This window comes from Psittacula echo (assembly GCF_963264785.1).
Source record: "Psittacula echo genome assembly, chromosome: 3".
Taxonomy (NCBI): domain Eukaryota; kingdom Metazoa; phylum Chordata; class Aves; order Psittaciformes; family Psittacidae; genus Psittacula; species Psittacula echo.
Window position 1 is genome coordinate 72,105,153 of NC_137736.1, and position 23,597 is coordinate 72,128,749.

Genomic DNA, 23,597 nt, shown 5'->3' on the forward strand with positions numbered 1-23,597 from the left:
TTTCTTAGCTACATTCAACTCTCTTCAAAAAGACATCCACCAGAATAGCCCTCTTTAGGGACAGTGTTTCAGGGTTGACAAGAACATTAAACCATATTATAATTATCTCTTCAATGAAAACACGGCTTTGTAGTGAAAGCAATGCACAGTTCTCAAGGCGAGTGTTATTAGGCCGTATGTGTTTTCTTGGAAGGAGATTCATGGAAAGAAAAAAGCTTTATAATTTACTGGAAGAAAAAAAAATACAGAGGACATGTCATGCATAGCAAAAGGGATTTTACAAAGAAGGCACTAAGTTGAGTGCTTCACTTATCTTCAAGAATGCTTCTACATAATAAGTGTGGGGATCGGTTTAACACAAGCTACAATATAGATATAAGACATGCATGCAGTTCTATGTGACTATTCGTATAGATAACTGCAAAAAATGGCCTGTAAAGTAAGGTAAATATAAAGCAATTGCCTCCTGCGCCATAAAAGGGTTCTGCCTCATTCTTTGAGGGGTCACTGCTGAACAGCACACATTCTTATCACAGTTCAGATAATAAAATCTGTTACTAACGTGAATACAAAGATCTTCTAACTCATCTTCCACATTCAAAATACTGTTTTCTCAAATTAACCTGGCAATTAGAAAGTATCAGTTCTGAAACAGCAAGCAAAGTTACAAACTGCACCAAGATTTTAACACGTACATAAATGACCACATGCCTATGGGAACACACACTATCCGTACGTGCACATTTGGATTTGTTTATTCAGATTTAAAAAAAAAAAACAACAAAAAACAAACCAAAAGAATACTAAAGATTTTTAACACTTTTACAAATGCATGAATTATTTTAAAAAAAGAATTTTCTTCTTGTTTGCAAAAATAAGGTTGTAACTTTGTTTTCTTTAGAATGTTGGCAAATGGATAGATTTTAATTCCTTAAAACATAACAAAGTAGAGGACAGAAACAAACTATGTTAACCAACAGTGTATGTATACCCTGAACGCAGAAAACACCGACAATAATATGAAAATCATGTGCACAACATGCTAATGGAGCATTGTAAAGCTGTTGTGCGCATGCAAGTCCAGGCACACACAGGCGTAAGCACAAAAGACAACAGTCCCACTAAACAGCTACCAAAAATATACCCAATTGGCCTAATACTAGACACAACAGCTTGAGCATTCTTAGGGGAAAAAAAAAAAGTCAGAAACTCACCAAATCTTGGTTTTAAAAGCATGCGAGGTATCCAGAGAGAGAGCATTCGGAACAGTCAATTACTTTCACATTTTGTCCCAGGACTTTAAAAGTTAAAGGCATAGTTCTGCCAATTGTGAGATGCCCCATCCAGCACAGACCACCCACAACTACTGATTTTCCATCTGGTGAACAAAACAGACATCTCCCTAATTATTTTTAAAAAGGTTTTTTTTCCTAACATACTTCCTTTATTTGTCTGTGACCTGGAACTTAATGGAAAACCTGGTAGATGCCAACCTCATTTCTTGTAATGAAGCATCTTATTTTCCCTACTTTAAGCACGCTTATTTAAAGGCTGTTTAATAGAAAGTTATTACCTAAGCCGATCTTTGATAGGACCTGAATTGCTAAATAGCTTGAAATTAGAACAACTTTATATCAAACCCTAAACGCTCTAGTTAAATATTAACCATTAAAAGTTCTTCCCTAGTATATTAAAACAGAAAGCAATGAGGTTTACAGTCTCATATGCTGGGTTCCCATATTGCCAGTGTCAAAATTTATGCCTTTTTTCAGCAATATGGTTGCCATTGCCAGCACCATGCTTATAAATGCCAACTGTAATTAAAATCTGGCACCCTCTACAAGCATTAAACATGCTTAAAGATTAAAAAAAAATAAAAATCTGTATTTTAAAATACTCTTTGCAGCATATGCAGACTTAAAAAAAAGTTCTTCTTCTGCCAGTTTTAGAAACATCATAGAAAAAAGAATAATAAAAAAGGTCCTAGTTGTCCTGAAAATTCGTTTGGAAAAAAAAAAAACCCATATATTGTGCTAATCTTTCATGATGGATGCACAGGAAGGAGAGATGGCAAAACCTGGATTTTTGCTTTAAAAGGATTACAAAGAAATAGGATGTTTAATAATTTGGACCCCAGGCAGACACACAGGGCAGGTAACACACAGCCTTTACCTCAGCATCCTTTACGCTGGCTAGTATAGTTCAATACACACGTAAAGCTCTCGCGATGAATGCCCAGGCAGGGCTGTGGACTCCAGAGCCTGCTGAGGGGGATGAGAGATCATGCAGAGAAGAATGGAGGCTGGGGGGTACCCATGGCCTGTTCATGTTAATGGTTCTGGGGAGGCAAACACCATTATGCACTCCCTCATTGCTGCCTCCAGCAGTGAGCAGCAGGCTGGGTGTCTGGTTAAGAAAATCCTCTTCTGGGCTCGTCAACAAGAGAAGTGACTAGCAGGAGGCTCCCAGAACGCCCTGGATGTATAGTCAAAACATACAGGGCTTCCTTGGGAAATAACAATAGTGAAAAGGGGAGCTGGGGAAACAGGCCATTAAACCCAGCAAAATTTCTATCCATAAATTCCTTTTCTACTTATTAATAGGCTACTTCTAAGTTACACAGCTGGATTACAGACCTGCTGAAGATAAGACACCCATGTTCATGACAGGTTAAAACCTAAAGGAGCTCCCCAGCAAGGCCAAGCCAGGCACACAGCAGCAGGTGCACAAACAGCACAGTGCTGGAGCACCCCGAGATCTCCTTCTTGGTCTGGCAGTACTGCACCAAGCACTTCTTTCTATTGCCCTGGTCATTTATCCCAGCTAGGAGGTTAGGAAGAGCCAGCCAGCCGTGCTGACAAATAAGAGATAGGAGAAGGACCACCTCTTAGAAAATCAGCACCGTTCATGGACTCTACTTGTGGGAAACAGATACAGAAAATGGGCAGCCTAACCACTGCAAAATTGACCTTTTAGATAGTCAGCAACAGAAAGTAGTGGGTTTTTTTCAAAGAAATTTGATGAAAGTTAATGAATTGGCATTTACAGGAACACCTTCTGATGTGACCAGCAGATGGAGGGGAACCGTGATGGTGTCCGAGTCTGAGACACCAAGGACCAATGGCATCAGGACTCGGTGTCTTTGCAGCAAAGGCACCATGACCAAGATGCTCTCCATCCTGTCCTCCCAATCTCATTGTGCTGGTGCCCGAAGCAACGTTTTTCTCGTGATCCCATCAGCAGAAGAGGTAATTAAATTTCATTGTGGGGTGTCCCATTGACCAAATGTTTATGGGCAGGACTGAAAATTTTATCTTCACGTTTCACATTCTTGGCTGAATTTCTGGATCGTTATGCCACGTTTGCACTTATGTTTATGTTCACACGTAGGCATCTCAGTTATCAATGACTTTCAGCAGGATGAAATCTTTTAAGCTGCTTATTTAAAAATAACGAGTTAAACTACCAAGCAGGAAACCTCAAGTTAAATAATTAATTTGAATCTTGTTTTCCCATTTAAACGTTTCAGTTATTTTCTTGGAGAAAGGTTAATTCTCAGTTTGTAACCACTAAAGTATGCTGCTTTGTAACTAAATATAGCTTTTACACTAAATTTGGCACTTCTTATTGCTAGCCAGAAGGACAGAGTAGCTCTGCTGATATATATTTAAGCTTTTCTATACCTCATTATGCATATTTTTCAGATTAATTTTACTGGTTTTGTTACAAAATCATGTATGGCACAATTCTTATTTACTAGCTGATCCCTTTGTGTTTACTTATGGTTTATGTTTCTTTGGATGGAAACTGGAATGCAATTTAAAATGCAGCAAGATAGTTCATCACTTGCACAGCACTGTCTTAAAGAGGCCAGACTTTTACAGAAAAATTGGGATTTGATTTAAAAATTCAATTTAAAAATTGGGATTTGATTTAAATCTATTAAAATAACTTGGTATTACCTAAAATTAGCACTGATCTAGTATTTGGTCATAATATCCTTCAATAGTGTAGTATTTGCAAACCTAATCCTCTCATAATTAGCTTTTGTTCACAGATTGGTAGAGAAGAAGCTTTTCTGCGTCTTTCAACATCCAATTGGTCAAGTTTGAATAAATTAGTCATTTAACTGAGCTAATTGAATATATTGAAGAAAATATTCTCTTGGCACTTGCAGAAGAGACTACTGATCTCAAAAGCCAACTCAGTACTTCAAAGGCTTCGGGTTTAGAGAATTTAGGCAGTGACTTTCATCAGTTGAATGGTCTGACCAGCAACCTGGAAGTATTGTTTCTATTTCGTTTGTTATTTTTTATGGTTTAAGCAGATTGCAGTAAGCTTAGGCCTTAGTATAATTTTAATTGATGCATTTTAAAGAAGAAATTGATGCATTTTAAAGAAGAAATACACTCAACATAAATTCTGAAAATTGTTTTTGTTATGTATTTCTTCATCACTAGGTTTTTACCATCTCATTGAGTCAGGGTTCAGCTCTTCGCATTTCAGAATTATTTTTTTTAATGGAGGAATGTGCCAGCATCACCACTACTAGCGGCAGAAAGCAGCAAGACTCACTTCTCAAATATTTGATATGAATAAACAAATACTTTTATCAGTTGCAGGACAGGCCTGTCAAAGACAGATTTCAGGCCAACTAGACAGTGGCCTGAAAAAGAAACTGGAAGTGTCTAAAACGGTAAAAAACTTCAGTGTCTTTCCCTTCTAAACTGACTCCCTTCATGGTTGTGGAGCGAAGACATCCTGCAGCCAACTCTCTCCACACAGATGCATCCACTGAAACAGACACATCAGGGATGGGGTGAATATTTCAGTCTCTGAAGTCAAGGCCTCCAGACAGGTTTGAGGTCTACAGTACCAGAAAGGCCAAAGCTATCACTGGTTTCCCGCAGCAAGTTTATATTTGATTCAAAAACATTTAATGTTGCCATTCCCATTGCATAATGAACATGTGATTTTCTACAGTCACAGATTACAAAAAAACCCCTAAACCATCATGCCTTCATTATTCCTTTTTTGATTCTGCCATTTGTTGGTTGTGTTTTAAGGTTAATAGATCATTTTCCAGGCATAAGTGGTCAAACAAGCTAATAAAAAAACCCTACAGCTGCTGAAAGAACTGCAGCCCTTTGATAGCATATTCATTTTCTGGTTTATCTTGTTAAGGAACATCAGTGCTGAGTTCCTGCGGGACAACAACCTGCTAATAGCATGTGTCTTAGATAATGATACTGACTTTAAAGATAAAGTTGACTTAAATGAACTCTGTATGATTTCTGATATACTCAAAGGAAATCCATCTTAATTGCATAAAGAAAATAGTGGACTTCAAATTTATTTTAGAAATTAAAAACCTGGAAATGCAAAGTCAACTTTCTCACTCTGAACATGTCTTTGGGTACAAGACAGGTTTTTATCCATACCAAATGTTTCAAATCACTGAAGCTACACAATGAGTTTCCCTATTTTAAGATTCCATATTGGAACAAAAAAAAAAAAGAAAATAGGAAATGCCATAACACTTTTTGGTTAAGTAATTTTCATATCTTTCCAGCATGCCTCTAAGTACAGATAAATGTGGAGCAGGAGATTCAGGCTTGAGAATGCTCATGTGGTAAGTAAGAAGCACTGCTCAGGCTGTATTTGTCAGAAAAGGTAAATCGTGGTGAAAGGAGCCCCTTTGAGTTTTAGCCTTAGGAAGCTCTATAACACCAAAAGCTCTGACACCAGGTCTGAGGTTTTGTACTTTGAAACAGAAGAAATCCAGTGCAACCAAATTGCTAGAGAGTTGAAGGGTTTATGTGGACCCAGCCTCACTGGAAAGGAAGAAACCTTTTCTTCTAAAATAAGACCCTTCCTCCTTAGGTAGGGAAAAGGTAAAAAGACCAATTCAACCTGTAACCTTGTCTGTAGAGCATCATAGCCTTCACCCTAAAATGAGCACTGTTTAGCACCACTGTGAGGTGGCATGGGGGGTTGGAACTAGATGATCTTAAGGTCCTTTCCAACCCTAACTATTCTATGATTCTATGTGCTGTGGAGCTAACTAGCATAAATCAGTGAGCAGATAGCATGTAAGTTAAATGTTCATTCACATTGAAAGATGTGGATGTACATAAGGCATGACAAATGAAACACACAGCAAGAAAGGGACTGTCAGACTGAAAGAGGACATGGGTGAGAAAATGCAGTTAGCCAGCAGCAAAAACAAAAGGGGAGGGATAAAACGTGCCCAAACCCAGAAGATCAGAGACCATCATCCTGCAGCAACTCACTGAAAGAGGTGGAGAATTTTGGCATTTGTCTTCCTCTTGCACAGCAGCAATTGGCTCCATCAAAATTTCGCTGACTGGCTTCCATATATTATGCGACTGTACCCTGCACAACAGCCCTACTGGCTGACAGGTATGTAAAAGTTTATGAAAGAGGTTAAGAGCAGGAAAGTCCAGAAAGAGATGACTATTCTCCTGGAAGACAAGCTTTGCTAACCCAACACCATTAACTTTCAGAGCCTCATTCACAAAAATAACTACAGAAGACAAAAACAGGTCAAGGAAAGGACCAACTTAGGAGCAAACCCCAGAATTACGATTTCTGGTAGGTGTGATACCTGGGCAGGTCAGGCTAAACTAGATACAATGCTCTTATTCATCTTGAGATAAACTCTCTTGCAACAGGCCATCACAGGAGGTTATCCTGTAGCACTAGAAACAGAGTCACAAATGTGTGAGAAAAGAAACAACCTCTCAGTAAAAACGTCATTGTATATTCTCATTATTTATGGGTACTATGAGACATTGCTTTCAACAAGTAAGTTAAAGTATGACATAGAAGGAAAACATGCTTTTGGAAAATCACGTACTAGCTCTACACTGAACCTCTGATGAAGCACTAGAAAAGCCCTGCTGCATGAGTCTTGGGCAAAGCTAGCACAGCAGGAGAAAGCATCATCCAACTCTGTATTGTTTCATACAATGTCGCATCTCTTTTCCTGTGAATTAAGCTAGAATCAGATTTACTTCATGTTTTGAAGTCTGGTTGGAGGAGAGAGGGACTCCAGAGCAGCAGCTCATGCTCTGAGCTCCCTGTTTCATTTTATTGTGCCATTTTTTAATTATTCAACAGATGTTTGCTGGTTACGATGGAATCACCAGAAAGGTCAAAAACCGGAATGTGCTTAGAAATTAAACGGGCGTCTCATACTCACGATCACTGTTCATCTGCTCTAGGCTGATACAGGGCAACGTAGAGAGAAAAACTTGCATTTCCATTGTCACTGAAGCAGCTGTGCCACGAGCAGAAAGCCTTAAGCTGCAGAGGGGGGTGCCCATCTGCAAGATTTTACAAGCCCTAAAAAACTTACACTGTACATAAAGTTTTCAAAACCTTAAGATTAATTATGAGCTCTGCTTTGCACAATGCCTGTTTGAATTACATCGTACTGCTAATATTACTTTAAAGCTGTTTTCAAAAGGTTACTGTTGTTCTCACAACGCAGAACAACAAGAATGATTAAAATCTGAATAAATCCTGTCTAGTATTTTCCATAATTTACCTATTTATCTAAACCCATGTGTTCCTTCAGAGAAATTTAGTTCCCTGCTGCCCAAGCAAAATAGGAGCACTATGTATTATATTACATTATATCATAAACTTTGGTAACCAGTATCTCCCTTCAGGAAAAACCGCACATGTTGGCCTTCACCTTTAACAGGAACACATGGGTTCCAACTGGCTGCCATTAAATTTCAGGTTTTAAAACCTGCAAACAACATACGGTAGAAGTTAAATTATGCACTGCTGCTATATTTGCTATGTGTACTGCAGGAGGATGGGCTGAAAACTCTGTTAATGGTTCAACATTTAAACAAAAAATAAACAAATTAAAAATAAACAAAAGGAGGGCATCATTTAAGATCGTGTTTTCAATCTGCTGCATCTCATTTCTCCTTAACTACCTATCCACACTAAGAACATTGCAACTGGCCAAGAATTTAAGTGAATCATATCAGTGAGATAAATTATGGGACACAAACCAACAGGAGCCTTTTCTTTATGTTTGGAGCAGTAAAGCTGCTGCAGGGTGAGGTGGGAGCAGGCAGCAAAGCGAGGCAGTGTGAAGGGAACTGGCCATTAACTTATCAATTCCAGGCCTTGGCTTTCTAATTGACAACCTCAGGGCTACTTTCATCACTTGTCGACTTCAAACCCACACTCAATTTTTCCTTTAGATAATGATGCAACTGTAACAAAACGGTGTTTCTGACATATTGCAGCGTGTAGCAGTAGGAAGACTTCCTCAGTAGCTTAGTTTAACAGGAAAGGGGGAAAAAAACCCCAACCCTACTGTTAAATGGTTTTCACATCTATCAACTTCTCATAGAAATAGTAAGAAAACAGATTTTACACTTCCAGTATGCTGAAGTCACTATTTGGTACTGACCCAACCCAAAGCACCATCAGTGCTTTAGTATTGCTACAGATTTAACAAAAAATAAGCAAATGATTAATGCAATAAGCCTGCAAAGCATGCATTCATATACAAAACCTAAATAAGTGAACCCTCCAGAACTAGAAATGCACTTCATTTAAGTTCTCTAATTCGTAAAAACTACAAAAAAGAAAAAGTAGTTAAAAATACATTGACAACAGGCCATCTAGAAATTATATGTCCTTGAAGCAGCAGGAATGCTGCCATGGACATACCCCTACAGAGAGTTAAGAAGTCCCAACTTCCATCCTCCTGCAGAAACCTGAGTGGTTGCTGAAGGCAGCCAGACCATGTGCAAAGAGCAAGGCACTCATGTGAGTATGTTTATCACATTTTGACCATAAAGAAAAAAAACCAAAAAAACCTGTCAAGTAACAGCATGTCCACAGGCAAAAAGCACCTGGCTCTAACATAAACAGTCACATAACTGCCTTTTAATAGTGGATTTAAAGGTTTGAGTCCCGCAGGCCACTCTGCAAAGGCCCTGGAGTCATACTAAACTCAGTGCAGCATCTGGGGCCCTCAGCACGTCAATCGAGTCACCAACAGCAGTGTCAGAAACTTGAATAATATCAATACACTTCTGAAGCACAGCCACTTCTCTGGCTTCTATGTGATTGACATACAGAGGGACAACAGTTTGGATACCACGCCATACAGCCAATTGCTGCTGAAATCGGTGTGCATAAAGACACAGGTATTGAACTAATGCAGATTAATAAAGCAAAGATGCTGCAAGAAGACTTGGCGTACAGTTGGCTCTTGTCTTCACTGGAATTTGGGCTCTGCTGTTGCAAACTGGCACCCAAGTAACTTCAGTCATGGCATGTTAATGAGGCAATGGCTTACGCTAGCTGGACTAGAAGAGATCAGGCCCAGCCATTTAAGATTACAGATACGGATGCCTCATTTCCAGGTAGCAATGGCTACATTTTGGTCACAAGCTTAAAAATGATTGCTAGCGCTGAAGCACTCAAGGACAGCAGTACTTTCTTTAAGAATGAACACTGGACTCAACATTTCCTTGGGCTGCCACTCTAGTGCTTTTCAGGCTTTCTAGGTCCATAAAGCTGCAGTATATCATGAATTTAGCAGATCACATTGCTGGTTTAGAGCTGTAACAATCAGTTTTATGAAGACTGGGTATGCTGGCATATCACCCACTTTGTTGAAGGCCTCTCTTCATTTCAAGCGTTGCGCATGCTGCTACTCCTTCTCAAGCAATAAGGAAGCAAGAACTCTCCCTACAAAATGCCTGGCCCACATAAATGGCAAAGGTCACTGTTTGCAAAATATTATTAAAAAGTCAGGAGGAACTTATTTTATAGCCAAATTAGCAGCTCAGCAAAACAGTGGGCTATCGTAGGAAAGATAATAAGCCCAACAGCTGGGCAGTACAACTGATCAGGTTTTTACTGGGATCATTGCCTGGGATGTTTTAGGGGTTTTTTGGACAAAAGAGACATCAACACAAGAAGTGTGAAACCCAGGCTATTACATTAACTGCTAGAGGCAGGTGTTTTTTCATTTTCTTAAACCAAATCCCTACCACCTTTCCAATTTTGCCACTCCAAGGCTGCAAGCAGCAGTACAAACCGGTTCCCTTTCAGGGTTTGGAGTGTGGGTTTTACAAGCCTGTTTTGCCTTCCTGCAGGCACTTTGAGCTTATAAATGGCACCTTTCAGTGTCCTGAATTATGAAGGGCAGCTAGTCCTGAATTCTCCTGTCGCTTAATGATCTCACATAAAATGAGGTCCACAAAACTTTTACTACCACTGCAGTTCGAATTTGCAGGTGAAGAACCACCAGGGAAAGGATGCGGACATCTTTTGCTCCCCTAATTTTCCAGGTGCAAGAAAGTTTCCCACTTGGACTTGAACAATTAGTTAACTCTCAAAGTGAAGCCTGATCTAAATAAAAAGAGTGCAGTATGTTACTGCAATAAGCACCGGGAAAATCCAAGGGGAAACCACTTGAGAGCAACATACAATAGCATCAAATTTAGGTTGAAAAAAAAACCCCGGCTTAAAAACCTCCTATCTAAGTATTTCTTTAGTGTCTTCTGGTTTCCACCTAATTTTATTCACTTGTCACCTTAAGTATATTTGACACTCAAGGATTATACATAATGTTTATTTAAACCATAAATCGGTTTCTCCCCTATTCTGGTAATAACAACCACTGATTGAAAACCATACTGTACCTCAGCAATCCAAACACAGACTTAAAAGAAAGTATTTTAAAAAAGAAAGGAATTTGTTTGTTACAAATTACTTCTGAATTTATATACAGTTTTAGAGATTCATGGCATGCCAAATACAGTACTAATGAGCTTTGGGTTGTGTTTCTCATTTTTGTTTGAAATCTTTTTTTCCCTGCTAAAAACAATTACTAGAGTCCATTCAAATGCCACTGTGTAAACCAGGAGACCTAGTAAAACTGTAGGTAAAATTGGCATTTTGTTTCAAGCATGGCTCAGGAGTCCAATTCACTTGTTGGCAAGCTGCATATTTCAAATAGCACTCGCATCTCGAAAGAGGAAGCTGGGTAAGATGCTTTCAGAAACCGACATTTACAACACTCATTAGTGAATAACAAAAATTAAAGAGTACAAACTTACCGCTTAATTCCCACCTTCCAAGGATGAAGCATCTTAGCCCTTCTGCTTTCTTCTTCGCTTTCCAGTGAAAGGTAAATAAATCAGCAGAAATATAAGCTCGTAATTCTTAGTACCTCTTTAGAGGATACACATGCCCATAAGAGCCTAAAAACCTTCCTGGAGAGCATCATTAATCTTGCTTCTAGCAGCAAAGAATTTTTAAAGCCTATGTATGACTGTCTAGTCGCAGCCAAGTGAGTCTTGCATTTCTGTGACCTGATTTTAAGAAACAAACAAATAATCAGTGGAAATTATGCCCAATTATCTTTCATCATTCAGTTACGCAGATCACCACCCACTCAACTACTGACCAGATACCAAACATCGTCCTTCTACAACAAACCTGGCCATCTAACACATACAATCATGGGATGGTTTGGATTGGAAGGGACCTTTAAAGATCATTTACAATAAACCCCCCGCAAAAAGAAGGGACTTTTTCAACTAGATCACATGTTGATGGAAGTCCTGCCTTGACCCTGCTTTGTCCAGCCCCTCCAGCTCTGGGCCTAAGAATACTTTCAGAAACCTAAAAACAATTCAAACTGCCCATGAACAGCTGCTGCCTGGCTGCAGCCATGTTAAAGCCCATTTGCACCACCACAAGTCAAGTCACTATCAGTCCCTTGGACTTCAGTCTTCCAAGCAACATGTGTGTTACTCCAAAAGCTTTCAGATGACTTTTTAACTGAAAACATCCAGGATGTTGGGGATTTTAACAAATCAGCACAGCTGATAAATCAGCAGCTGATAAAACTAGAGTTAATTAATGCTGCCAGGAAACAGAAATATATCTGCAATGAGCTAGTCTTGTTATGCCCATACTCAGTATTTCCCCTCCTTTCTTTGAAGAGCATTTCACCAACTTAAAAAACCCAAACATAAAACCAACACACCCCCACACCCCCCACCCCACAGATTGAGCGAATGAAAGATATTCACACTAACTAACTAACTAATTAACTAACCAACTAACTAACTAACCCCACTCTCCAGTTCCCCACCCAGAATCCCACAGACAATATCAAGAGTGGGGAATCAAACCCCTTTATGACCGAGTCCGCAGCAGATAAAGCAGCAATTGTGCTTATACAGTATTGGAAGTGTAGCTACAACATAGCGTGACAGCTTGTTAGTGTTGAAAATATATAAGCTCTTTGTAATTGTGCCTTTGGAATGCCATCTGTCTTGAATTAACATCCACCTGGGATCATGTTTCGATGACCAATATGGACAGATTACTGGAACTTTAAAACCTCGCTTTCTTTGTAATTGACATTTAAACTGTTTGAAGTTTCTCATTAAGTCCTTTTTTACAAATTAGGTGCAGATGTATAAAGCTAAATGTACAGTACTAAGGGAAATTAGGTCACCTGAAAGCTCAATCATAAAATGTATCAACTGTTTAAGTGCAATGAGTACATTAAAATTTAGAGATCAACTTTATGCCCCAAATTCTTCAAAGTTTCATCATTTCCCTTTCATCACTGCAGAGCCCCTGATGCCAACCATTTTTAATTAAAACGGCAGGGAAGAAAGAGGGTTTGGCCACTCAGCCCATGAAAACTCGTCAATCTTGGCCCACAAAGGGCTGGACAAGACAAGGCAGGCAGCCACAGCGATGCCGGTTTACAGGGACAGGAAAATCTTCTTTACGCCAATGATGACAGGAGATTTAAAAAGCACAGGGAGACTTGAGAAGTAAACACAGCACCAATGAGAAAACAAGCGAAAAGTTATGAAGGGGACTTGTTGAACACGCAGGGGCTCAGTAACCACACGGCTGACCTCCAGATCCACTCATAGTCAAAGTTCTGCAGACCTGCTATGCTCCACGGCCTCATGGGATGGGAGAGGGAAGCGTGAAAAGGGCAGCAGCTGGAGAAACACCTCCATGCACAGCCTGGCTGACAGAATAAGGGCAAACCGAGTATTTCCCCTTTCCAAATGAGGGGGCTTAGAGCTCAGGGAGGTGTGAGAAAGGGGTCCAGGAGAGCCCACCACCAGGAGCCCACCTGATGTGCAGAGGACATGAGGACATACCGCACTGGTGTCCATCAGCAGAAACTCTACAAAGCTCTCAGCATCAAGGGGCTTTTACCTGTTGGAAAGGCTCTTAAAAGAAAAGACTTCAAGTACAGCAGCCTGTTCTCCCCAAAAGGTGCGAAAGTCCCAGGGACTCCATTCACCCAACCTATATGAATAGCCGAGAAATACTGCACACGCACGAGAAGGCTCAATGCTGGAAGGCGGAGCATCCCCAAAGAGAATCAGCACCCTCCTTCCCCATGCAGGGCCACAGAGCAGGGGTAGCCTCAGGCCTCAAGACAGCAGCATCCTGCAGCTGGTATCATTTAAACTCAGTGCTATCAAGGAGGTTTGGTGGAAGGTCCATGAAACTCCTTTCCCCCAGAAGAAGATCTCCTGGAATAAGTTAGGACACCACCCACAGAAAATGTGCAACCGCAAATCCTTCAGATATCACAGCATGTTGGTTCTCGGTTACATACCAGGGGTGTACCCTGGCTCTCTGCTCATAAGCACGGAGGTGCGATGGAAGATAGTTCTCTGAAAAGCTGCTTAACGAGACAAATACACTGTCAACCAGTTCTTTTTTCTGTGCTTAGACTACATTATTGCCTCTTAAGCAGACTGTCTTCAGTACTGCTACTTACTACAACGATTTTAAAAAGCTTTTCTGCTCACCTCCCCTCATAACCCTATTCTTGTAAGCTACTAGAACTCTTTTTGCGAAAGAAGTGTAAACTTTCAGCTGGATACCTTTCTGCTGCTTCTGATAAACAGCCAAGTAACTTTGCTGTGAAACTGGCTGTGCATCTATTTGCAAGATGAACAGCAGGTCACAACTAGTACCATAACAGGACAGCAGGGGATTTTGGTTTTCTTATCCATGGGCTCTTTCTCCATGTTCATATACATCTTCAGTTCAAGGCAGAATCTGGAGAAAAATGATGGGCATTTTTAATAGAAAGAAAAATCAAATCAGCCATGTTGTTAAACTGCAACACCTAGGAAAGAACAAAACCTGACCAACATAATACAGTAAGGTCACAACATTTTCCAGAAGGGGACTGCCCAATTCATTTATAAAGGGGAATGAGAGAGAGAAGCAACTCAATAACCACATGTACTGAATAAGAAAGACTTCTAAGGAAAGTGTATTTGCACACAATTCCATTTTACTTATGCATTTCTTGAATAGTGGCTTTCATTTAGCTAACAGGTCCGCAAAGACAGGTACAGGACTGGGCAGGACTGTCCACAGAATGGTTTGGGTTAGAAGAGATCTCAAAGATCATCCAGTTCCAACCCCATGGGCAGGGACACCTTCCACTAGACCAGGATGCTCAAAGCCCCAGCCAACCTGGCCTTGAACACTGCCAGGGATGGGGCAGCCACAGCTTCTCTGGGCAACCTGTGCCAGCGCCTCACCACCCTCACAGGGAGGAATTTCTTCCTCATATCTAACCTAAATCTTTCCTCTTTAAGCTTAAAGCCGTTACTCCTTGTCCTGTTACTACTTGCTCTTACAAAGAAGTCCCTCTTCAGATTTCTTGTAGGCCCCCTTTACATACTGGAAGACTGCTGTATGGTCTCCCCTGAGCTTTCTTGTCTCCAGGCTGAACAAGCCCAGCTCTCTCAACCTGTCTTCATAGGAGAGGTGCTCCAGCCCTCAGAGCATCTTCATGGCCCTCCTCTGTACTCTTTCCAACAGGTCCATGTCGCTCTTGTGTTGGGGCCCCAGAGCTGAATGCAGCACTGGAGGTGGGGTTTCACGAGAATGGGTGTAAAGGGGGAGAACCACCCCTCGTGACCAGAGAGGTGACCACAGGTCACAGAACTGTGTTAGCTTTAAGCAGACAAGTTAGGGTGCCAGTGCTGATTAGCTGGACACACTTAGATTTGCACCCTGCTCCTCATTAGCATTAATTAGCCAGCATCATACCTCTGCTGCTGCCAGGATCGGAACTGGCTCAGGCAGTAGTTTCACAGTGCTTAATGCCGAGCATGGAGCTGCCAGAGCGTGCAGCAGGGAGCTGATGTCTTTCTGCCAAGGGCAGAGGAGAGCAGAAACCCAGTTCACCAGAAAGCTGGAGCAGCATGGACAGGTAACATCTTCTTTGGCATAAGACCTCCCAATGTAACTCCAACCTGCCAAAAATGCATGAGTGAACACCAGAGCTAAGGCTCAGCTTTGCAATGTGCTTCACCTGACCTAGTGGCGATGGCTGATGAAAGGCCCCATCCTGCACATTCCCTCATGCGTGGCCTGGTAATGTGGTTACAAGGTAAACTGGAGCTCCACTAGGTCCATCCCCAGAGAAAGGATTGCAACACCAGTGACTGGAGCAGGGTGTTCAAGATGTCACCTCCCGCCCCGAAGTGAGCCGCTATCAGGTTCTCAGCTTGCCAGCAACACAACATTAATTTAGGTGAAACAAAGTGACCTTGTAGAAAAGCAGATTCTGCAGATATGGCTCAACAGTTCTGCCAGATAGAGTGTTTTTATCACTAGAAAGTCACACTTTCACCCCGAGGCCATAATCTCAAAAGATACACTTAAAAATGTGTAGAACATAGAATGAGTGATTTTTTCGATAGAGGTTCAGGAAAGAAATCCCTCACAGACTTAACACTTTATTGATATTCTTGGTTACAGCTCCACACATGCCGAGCAAGATCAGCTGCTGGTAAAGGCCATGATTCATGTCTTTCCATTTAAACGCTGCAACAAAGAATAAAACTATTTCCCAACTAACAAAGGGGAAACCTTTAATTCGCTAGAACAGTTTCAGCTCTCACTGCATTAGCACCCTCCAGTGTCCAATCCATGAAAAACAACACCGCCACTAATCTGCCAAGTAGACACAAATTTGGGAGTATGAAACACAAGAGAGAGAAGTGATGGATTCCTGGGAGGGAAGATGGCAACTGGAGAGGACAAACTCCCAATGCTAGAAATTTTAGATGACATAGATGCAGTCCCTGAACAAGACCTGACACAGGATCATTACCCTTCTCAGACTCCTTTTTTCCCAGCAGCTGTTCTGATGTCTGCACCTTTGGCACACCATACTCCACATGCCCACATGGTGTATTCCATACTCAGCAGTGCTCCACCAAGATGTGAGCTTAACGGTGCAACTTTTGATTGACTTAGCATGGGCATGTAGGTATAGATGTGTCTGGAATATGCTGTGGAAATAAATACACATAAAAACCCCTCTCGTACACAGGAGGCAGGGAGAGCTCAAAAGCTCTGGAACATCACAAATAAGCAAAACCAGTGCTGGGTGCAGTAGGTTTCACCTGCCTGCTAATGACACAAATGCTCCATCCACATTCTCATGGCAGCACTTCCCAGTGGCTTTGCTGGGGCAGCAACATCCACATGAAGAGAGGGTGGTGGCAGCTGGGAAGGCAGCCACACTGCTTCAGTGGTACCTGCTGTAATCCAGGTCCCAGCCCAACAGTGTGTCAATGAACACCGTGGGACCCAGGGACTATGGTTCGGACCCAGTGGACTCCTGCTGAAGACCACGGAGCTGCTAATGAAATCTAACCATGTGCATCGACTGTTGGCATTTGAAGTCATCCCTGTATTTTCTCTCTGCACGGCACACAGCTGCCCAGCTCAAAGGTGAGCAAGGATTCCTCATGCCTCATCCCGCTCAGGTCTCTGACTGGTTAGACGTCACAGATTCTCTGGTCTCCACCTGAGTGCTGGCTTCTCAGGCTCCACAGCAGCACTGATGAGCAGGGCTAGGCAATTCTCACTGCAGGGAGGCCGCCACATCTCCTGGGAGTCATGTGAGAAGGCGCTGGTACTTGGTATCTACATCCCATCCCACAGCAGCACCAGCCAAGGAAGTCCTTTCTGACCACGGCTGGAGGAGAGCAGCCTCACCATGGGCTTGTGGTCAGCCTCTCCTCCCAGCCCTGAACGGGTGCTATGCAGACACAATGTGATCATCTGATTGCCCTTACACTGTGCAGGCTCCTCCCCACAGTATTAGTACTCAAAATTGCACATGACCTGAAACAGCAAGGCACAGCATTGATGATTCTTCTCCAATAATGGGGCAGGAGAAGGAAAGAAAGAAAAAGGCTTGTACACACATGCATCTTCTCCAGAAACAGGCTGTGAAAGTAAGCTGACAGAGGTAGGCTGGAAAAATGACCCTGGGTGCTATGCAGGACAGCATTACTGTGGGCAAGAAAGGCTGACATGGATTTTATGGGCTCTTCACACTGCCTCTAGCACAGCACAAAGCAGTCCAGCTGTCCTCAAGGTTCCCCAAGAACACCAGCATCAATATTGCATGCTCACAGTAACATCTATGTTACAGCTATTACATACTGCTACTTTTTTGTTACTCAACTATAAAATATTTACAGTATCATGGTCTCAGCAGAGACTACAAGAATTTAAAGCTTTAAAGATTAAACCAAAGTAACAGTTGGTTTCCTGCCTAATAGCAATATTAAAATATCTGTTCTCCCTCTAGAACTGCTGTTGGAAACGTCCCTTAAATCAGCACAGACCCAAGAATCAGTCCCTTGGGCAGAAGGTAATATGCAGGCACACACCTGCAGGCAGAAAGCTGGACATTAGAACCACACAGATCTCCAGGAGAAAGGTGTGGTGGAGCTCTCGTCTTATACAGTGTATGTCACTCAGGGCCTGATTCTGCAAACCGACCTGCATGGGGACCACGTATTTACAGTGGAGCTTTTCTGAGCACCCTGCCCAAAGTCCATGCCCTGACAGCTACCTGACCAGCTGTGGGGAAGTGCCCTGTGACCTTGGTCCCTTCACAAGTGCACATAAATCACCTGTATAATCTTCCCTCGTCCAGCCACTGCTGTGGCAGAGAAAAAGGAACATGTCACACCTCTGGACCAAGGGCCCCCCCAAATCTGGGATGAGGGGTGCTGACGGGGCTGCCGACAACCCCACTCTGCTCAGATCACGACCTGTGCTCAGCTCTATCAAGGATGATTTGTCAATGGAGGAGACAACACGGTGTTCCCTTGAAAGGAGGGGACCCAACGGTACCGATCCAGCCCGAGCTGCACCAAACCAGGCCCCCGAGAGAGCCCAATTTCGTGGTAACTGGAAGAAACTTAGTTCTATTTTCACACTGCTTGTGCCTGAGGGACGTGCCTTACAGGTCCCCTCACGGGGAGGCACCGAGGTGCGGCAGGCGGCCGCTCGAGCCTGGGGAGCACAGGCTCGCCCACCAGAGGCTCCCCGGGCTGCTGCCCGGCCACGCCAGCGGCAGAGCCAGGGTCAAGTGGCTTCTCCCGGCCGCGGCCCCAGCAGGCGGACCCGGCTCCGCCACGGCCCCGCTGCCCCCTGCCCCCCTCCCGCCGAACAGCGGCGGGCCCACAGCCGAGGCTGGGGGCTGTTAAGGTGAGACCCCCCCCGCGGCGGCTGCCAGGCGGCGGCGCGGTGCCTGGGGTCCGCTGGGGTCCGTTGTCCCGCCCCCCGCGCGCGGCGCGCGTCACTCACAGTCTGCACCTCCCCCGGCGCAGCCCAGCCCGCAGGCAGGCCCACGCCGCCGCCGCCGCCGCCATCATCACCGCCTCGGCACCGCCTCCACACAACGCCCATTGGCTGCGGTCGCGGCGTGCCCCGCCCCGCGCTGCTGATTGGTGACCCGCGCCACGCCCCCCACGTGCCCGAGGCGGCCGCGGGCGGGGCGGAGCCGGGCGTCAGCGCAGAGCCGTTAGCGGCCGTTGGGCTCTGGCGGTCGGGTCTGCCCCGGCAGCAGCAGCGGGGCGGGCCGGGCCGGGCCGCGCTGCCTTCCGGGGTGGTGTGTGAGGGGGTCAGCTGCTCCCCGGGCAAAACCACAGCTGCCGGTGGAGCCCGTTCCCGCCCTCGGGCAGCGGTGGCTGTGCCGGTACAGCCGTTGTGGTAGGGCACCGTCATCCAGCCGGGTGCTGGAGCAGGCCTCGGTACACCGCGGCACAGTTGGGGTGTGTGTGTGGTGGTGCTGGCTGAAGCTTTGTGGTGGCTTGCGAGGCGTTTGGCACCGTTGCCTCTGACGCCAGGGGTCAGTTTTGGCTGGGATGTGCCCGCTCTGCATGTCTCAATGTGGGAATAACGGCCACAAGTGGAAATAGTTCATTCTTGCAGAGGATAAAGAGCCAAGACTAAAGGTAACATTTGCTCTCTATAAGTACCTGAAAGAAGGTCGTAGTGAGGTAAGGGTCGGTCTCTTCTCCCAAGTAACAATTGACAGGACAAGAGGAAATGGCCTCAAGCTGCACCAAGGGAGGTTTAGATTGGATTTGGATTGGAAAAATTCTTCACAGAGAGGGTGGTCAGGCATTGGAACAGGCTGCCCAGGGTGGAATCACGGTCCCTGGAACAGTTCAAAACCACGTAGATGAGGCCCTCAGTGACATGGTTTAGTGCTGGACTTGGCAGTGCTGGGGTAACAGTTGGACTTGATGATCTCAAAGGACTTTTCCAACCTGGTTGATTCTGTGATTCTCCGAAGTATCAAGGGAGGGGACAGGAAGGAAATTAAATTTAGAAGGAAAGGGACCTGAAAATGTAGCAGAGATTCTGCTGATTTTCCCACCAGTACAAAGCTAGACTTGAGGATGTTTTGTTCTTGCCATGTTGCTTGAATGTGCTGGAGTGGGCACAAAGCATAATCCCAGCAAGCTCCTCCAGCAGTGGGGATATTTCATCCAGGTTTCCTAAGGACAGGAGCTCGGATTGTGCCAGCTGTCTGTTCCGTCATCTCCCATCCCTTCCCTCCCACAACTGCTGAACACATTGCCCATTTTGGACCAAGCTTGGCATAGGCTGAGAAAGTTGGGGCTGTTCAGCCTGGAGAAGAGAAGGCTGCGTGGAGACCTTATAGCAGCCTTCCAGTATCTGAAGGAGGGCTACAGGGATGTTGGGGAGGGACTATTCATCAGGGACCATAGTGATAGGACAAGGGGTAAACAGGCTAAAACTTATACAGGGGAAGTTTAGATTGGATATAAGGAAGAAATTCTTTACTGAGAGGGTGGTGAGGCACTGGAATGGGTTGCCCAGGGAAGCTGTGAATGCTCCATCGCCGGAGGTGTTCAAGGCCAGGTTGAACAGAGCCTTGGTGACATGATTTAGTGTGAGGTGTCCCTGCCTGTGGCAGGGGGGTTGGAACTAGATGATCTTAAGGTCCTTTCCAACACAAACTATTCTATGATTCTATGAAAGATCCCAAAGACACTTGTATTCAATGGCTTTTATAAAATCAGGAGAAGGATAATTAAACAACACCCCAAAACAGTGCTGCTGCTCCTTGAAAGGCCTGGGCTCACATTGATGTAGGTCAAGCTTAAGTCCTCATGGAAGAGCTTTTTTATTTTCTAGTGTTGCTGAGTTTTGCCGTATAACTTTGTTCTTCCCCTGACACAAAATTTGCTTTTCTTTCTCATAGGGCTGTGTAGGAATTTTCCAGTCTGGCTTAGCATCACTTTACTGGGAAGCGGTGTCAGCAAGTGTGAGTTTCCCCTCCTAGCAAAATGAAATATGCTGTTTTGAAGAGCTGTGCTCAAGCATGAAAGTGACCTGCACTCAGCTTCCCCACTTTAGTAATCTTGCATGCTTAAATCTGACATGACTTGGTAACAAAGAAACAATTCCTGGTATCACTAGCAGCACAGTAGGGTTAACCCTTTTCTGACTAGGTCCACTGAACTGTGTGTGGTAGAGACTCTTCCTTCTCCCTCCTTTCACTGACGCTTCGCTCCTCTTGCCCTCTTCTCCCACCAGAATTAACTCCTTGGGGAACTCTTCCTCATGGGAGATGATATGGCATGAGGTGGTGGAGGAGTGTCTGGAACTTATCTTCTGCTCCTCTCTTACCTCTGCAGGGACAGGGAATTTCTTTCCTGGACCACTCTTGTCTTGCCCTTTCTGATGGCAAGACTCCCATGTGTACAAAATGTTCTCCTTCCCCACTTTGCTGGTGAGGCTGGCCAGCAGTGGGGAAAAAAAGGAGATGCATGGCCCCTGACAGACGCTCTTGGCTACTATCTCTCTGTGGTTCCACATGGCAGCCTGGAGAGGATGAGAGCAGGGGTACAGCCAGCTAGGAAGAACAATCCTTCCCCCTCCACCCAAAATGTGGATCTCCTTTGCAGCAACAGCATTTGGTGCTGCAGCATCAGATGGAGACAGGACGCCACGGTGACGGTGGATCAGCACTGAGCAGCTTTCAAGTTTTGTCAGACTTTCAAGTTTGGACTTGTTGAAAGTGCAGACACCCTTTTCCAGCACTGGTAGCTGAGTATAGGTTGTGTCTGAATGTCAGAAAGCCTGAGGTAGCCTGCTCATTTCCAAATGACATATGCCTCTTTGACTCATAAATGATCATAGGAACACAGGGATCTCAAGTAAGTCTCATTACTTTTCCCTTCTGTATTCTGGGAAAAACACTGTTTGTCTGTCTTGCCCTTTTAAAATTGGAAGCCTTTTAAAGATGTTGTGTTTTCCATTAATTGGATTAGGCCAATGTAACATTTTGCAGGATGCACAGAAGGTATTTCTGAGCTTAACTCCCACTGACACAGTCAGGCGTTAGGCGCCCAGGTGCTTCTGAGGATGCGAGTCTTGCAGCAGCAGCATCTTCGGGGCTAAGACACTTGGAGGTGCATGTACATGAAGAGTATGTGGAGAAAAAGGTCTCTGAGCTCAGCTGGGGCTGGTGTTCAGCGATGATTTTGTTGGTGTTTTTGGGTTTTGTGTCTTCTTGCAAAACCTCAGGGGCACAAATGTTCCAGCTGCACATATGACACCTATGCACAGAAACAGATCAGAGAGAGGGATCCTGCAACTTCTCAGACAGAAATCAAATTATGAAGATTAAATGACTCATCAGCTGTGCTGTTGAAAATCATTTAGCAATTTTAACAAACTGGGCAAAATAGTCTAAAAAAAGATAACTGCCTACCCGTGTTCCTCCTGTTATGTCAATAAAGCACCAGAGGCACCCCAGTGCTACAATGTACATTTCAAGTACACTGGTTTTTATAACTGTTGCATTTTGTACACTTTTTTTTTTTTATTTGTTTTTGTAATGGTGGTTTAGTATCTTCTGAGATGTTGAAAGCAGGAGGTTGCTATGAAAAAGCAAGTATTCTGGAAGATGATATGGTTGTCATTGTTCTACACTCATTTTCTAGTTCTTTAATGATCTCTTAAGGGTATGACTAATGACTAACACAGATATTTTTGCACAAGAAAGGGAAAAAGAAGCAGTGTAAAACAGAAATATTGTGGAACCACTAATAAGCCATGCTGATAAAAATGAATACTCTTTTATTGGAGTCTGAGTAGAAAAAAAGACCTTTGGTGCTGCCTGAAGCTATTGCACATCAGCATCCTCTTGCCACTCATTTGCTTTGACTTTTAACAGGGAAATGAGCATTGAAACAGCCAAGGTACAACGTGCCTTCCTCTTGATACTGTGAACACAAATGCATGTCCTTGTTGGGTGAAAATGGGAAATAAATGATATTGGCACCAATCTTGCTGATACTTCTGTGCCTCTTTCTGACAGACACCTATTTTTGCTGGCCAGCAGTGTTAAAGTGCCTCTGTGGTGAGCATACTACTTTGGGCCTAGTCTCCTACCTGGCCAAGTGCTTGCGGGAGTAGCCGTGTACCTCAGATGCCTCCCAGCTTCCAGAGCACTCATCACCTGGTGGGAGCCTTCTCCTGCAGTGCTCCTGTACCACACAGAGCCAACATCATGCCCATGGGTAAGGAATGTAGCTGTGCCCAGGGAGCTGCCGAGGCTATTTGGCTCCTTCCATAGGAGGCAGACAGCCCAGAGAAGAAGCTGCTTTTCAGCAACAAGAAAGTCTCAGGGAACCTCCCTCAAAACTATTGATGTAAAACTAGAAAAAGAATCAGGAAACACTGAATAGCTTTCATGGGTGAAAAAATGAATTTTCCAATGTCTATTCATTGCACCATTATGTTTAATAGAATTGCAGTTATGGGGTACATGTTGTATCCCAGCAGTGCATAGTGGTTTAATCCACCATAAATCCATGTAGAATACATTATCTGGAGCCTATGCATTGAGCATGATGGACAGTGAATTGAAGAGTCCTGATCCATAAAGACAGGAAAGCCCTCTCTTCAGTCTTGAAGGGCTTGAAGAACCCCAGCTTCCCTTTTTCAATCATCTCAAAAGGACAGCTCAGGCAGCTGCTTCCTTCTGCGAAGGGCAGAGTGCCCTGTTACCAGCGTCCTACTGAACTAAGGGAAATCTGCAACCTTACGCACAAGGGGTAACGGGTTCAAACTTAAACAGGGGAAGTTTAGATTGCACATAAGGAAGAAATTCTTTACTGAGAGGGTGGTGAGGCACTGGAATGGGTTGCCCAGGG

At 43.9% G+C, this 23,597-nt stretch overlaps 1 protein-coding gene across 1 annotated transcript in view; it reads right to left on the bottom strand.

Moving 5' to 3' along the window:
• Positions 1 to 18,770, bottom strand: part of CLYBL (citramalyl-CoA lyase) — a gene marked incomplete at both ends in the record, with an annotated part of 168,442 nt that extends 149,672 nt beyond the window's left edge. Inside the window, one exon of the mRNA XM_080612030.1 lies at positions 18,706 to 18,770. Within this exon, the coding sequence (XP_080468156.1) occupies positions 18,706 to 18,770 (65 nt within the window). The remainder of the gene's footprint in view (positions 1 to 18,705) is intronic.
• Positions 18,771 to 23,597: the final 4,827 nt, after the last annotated feature.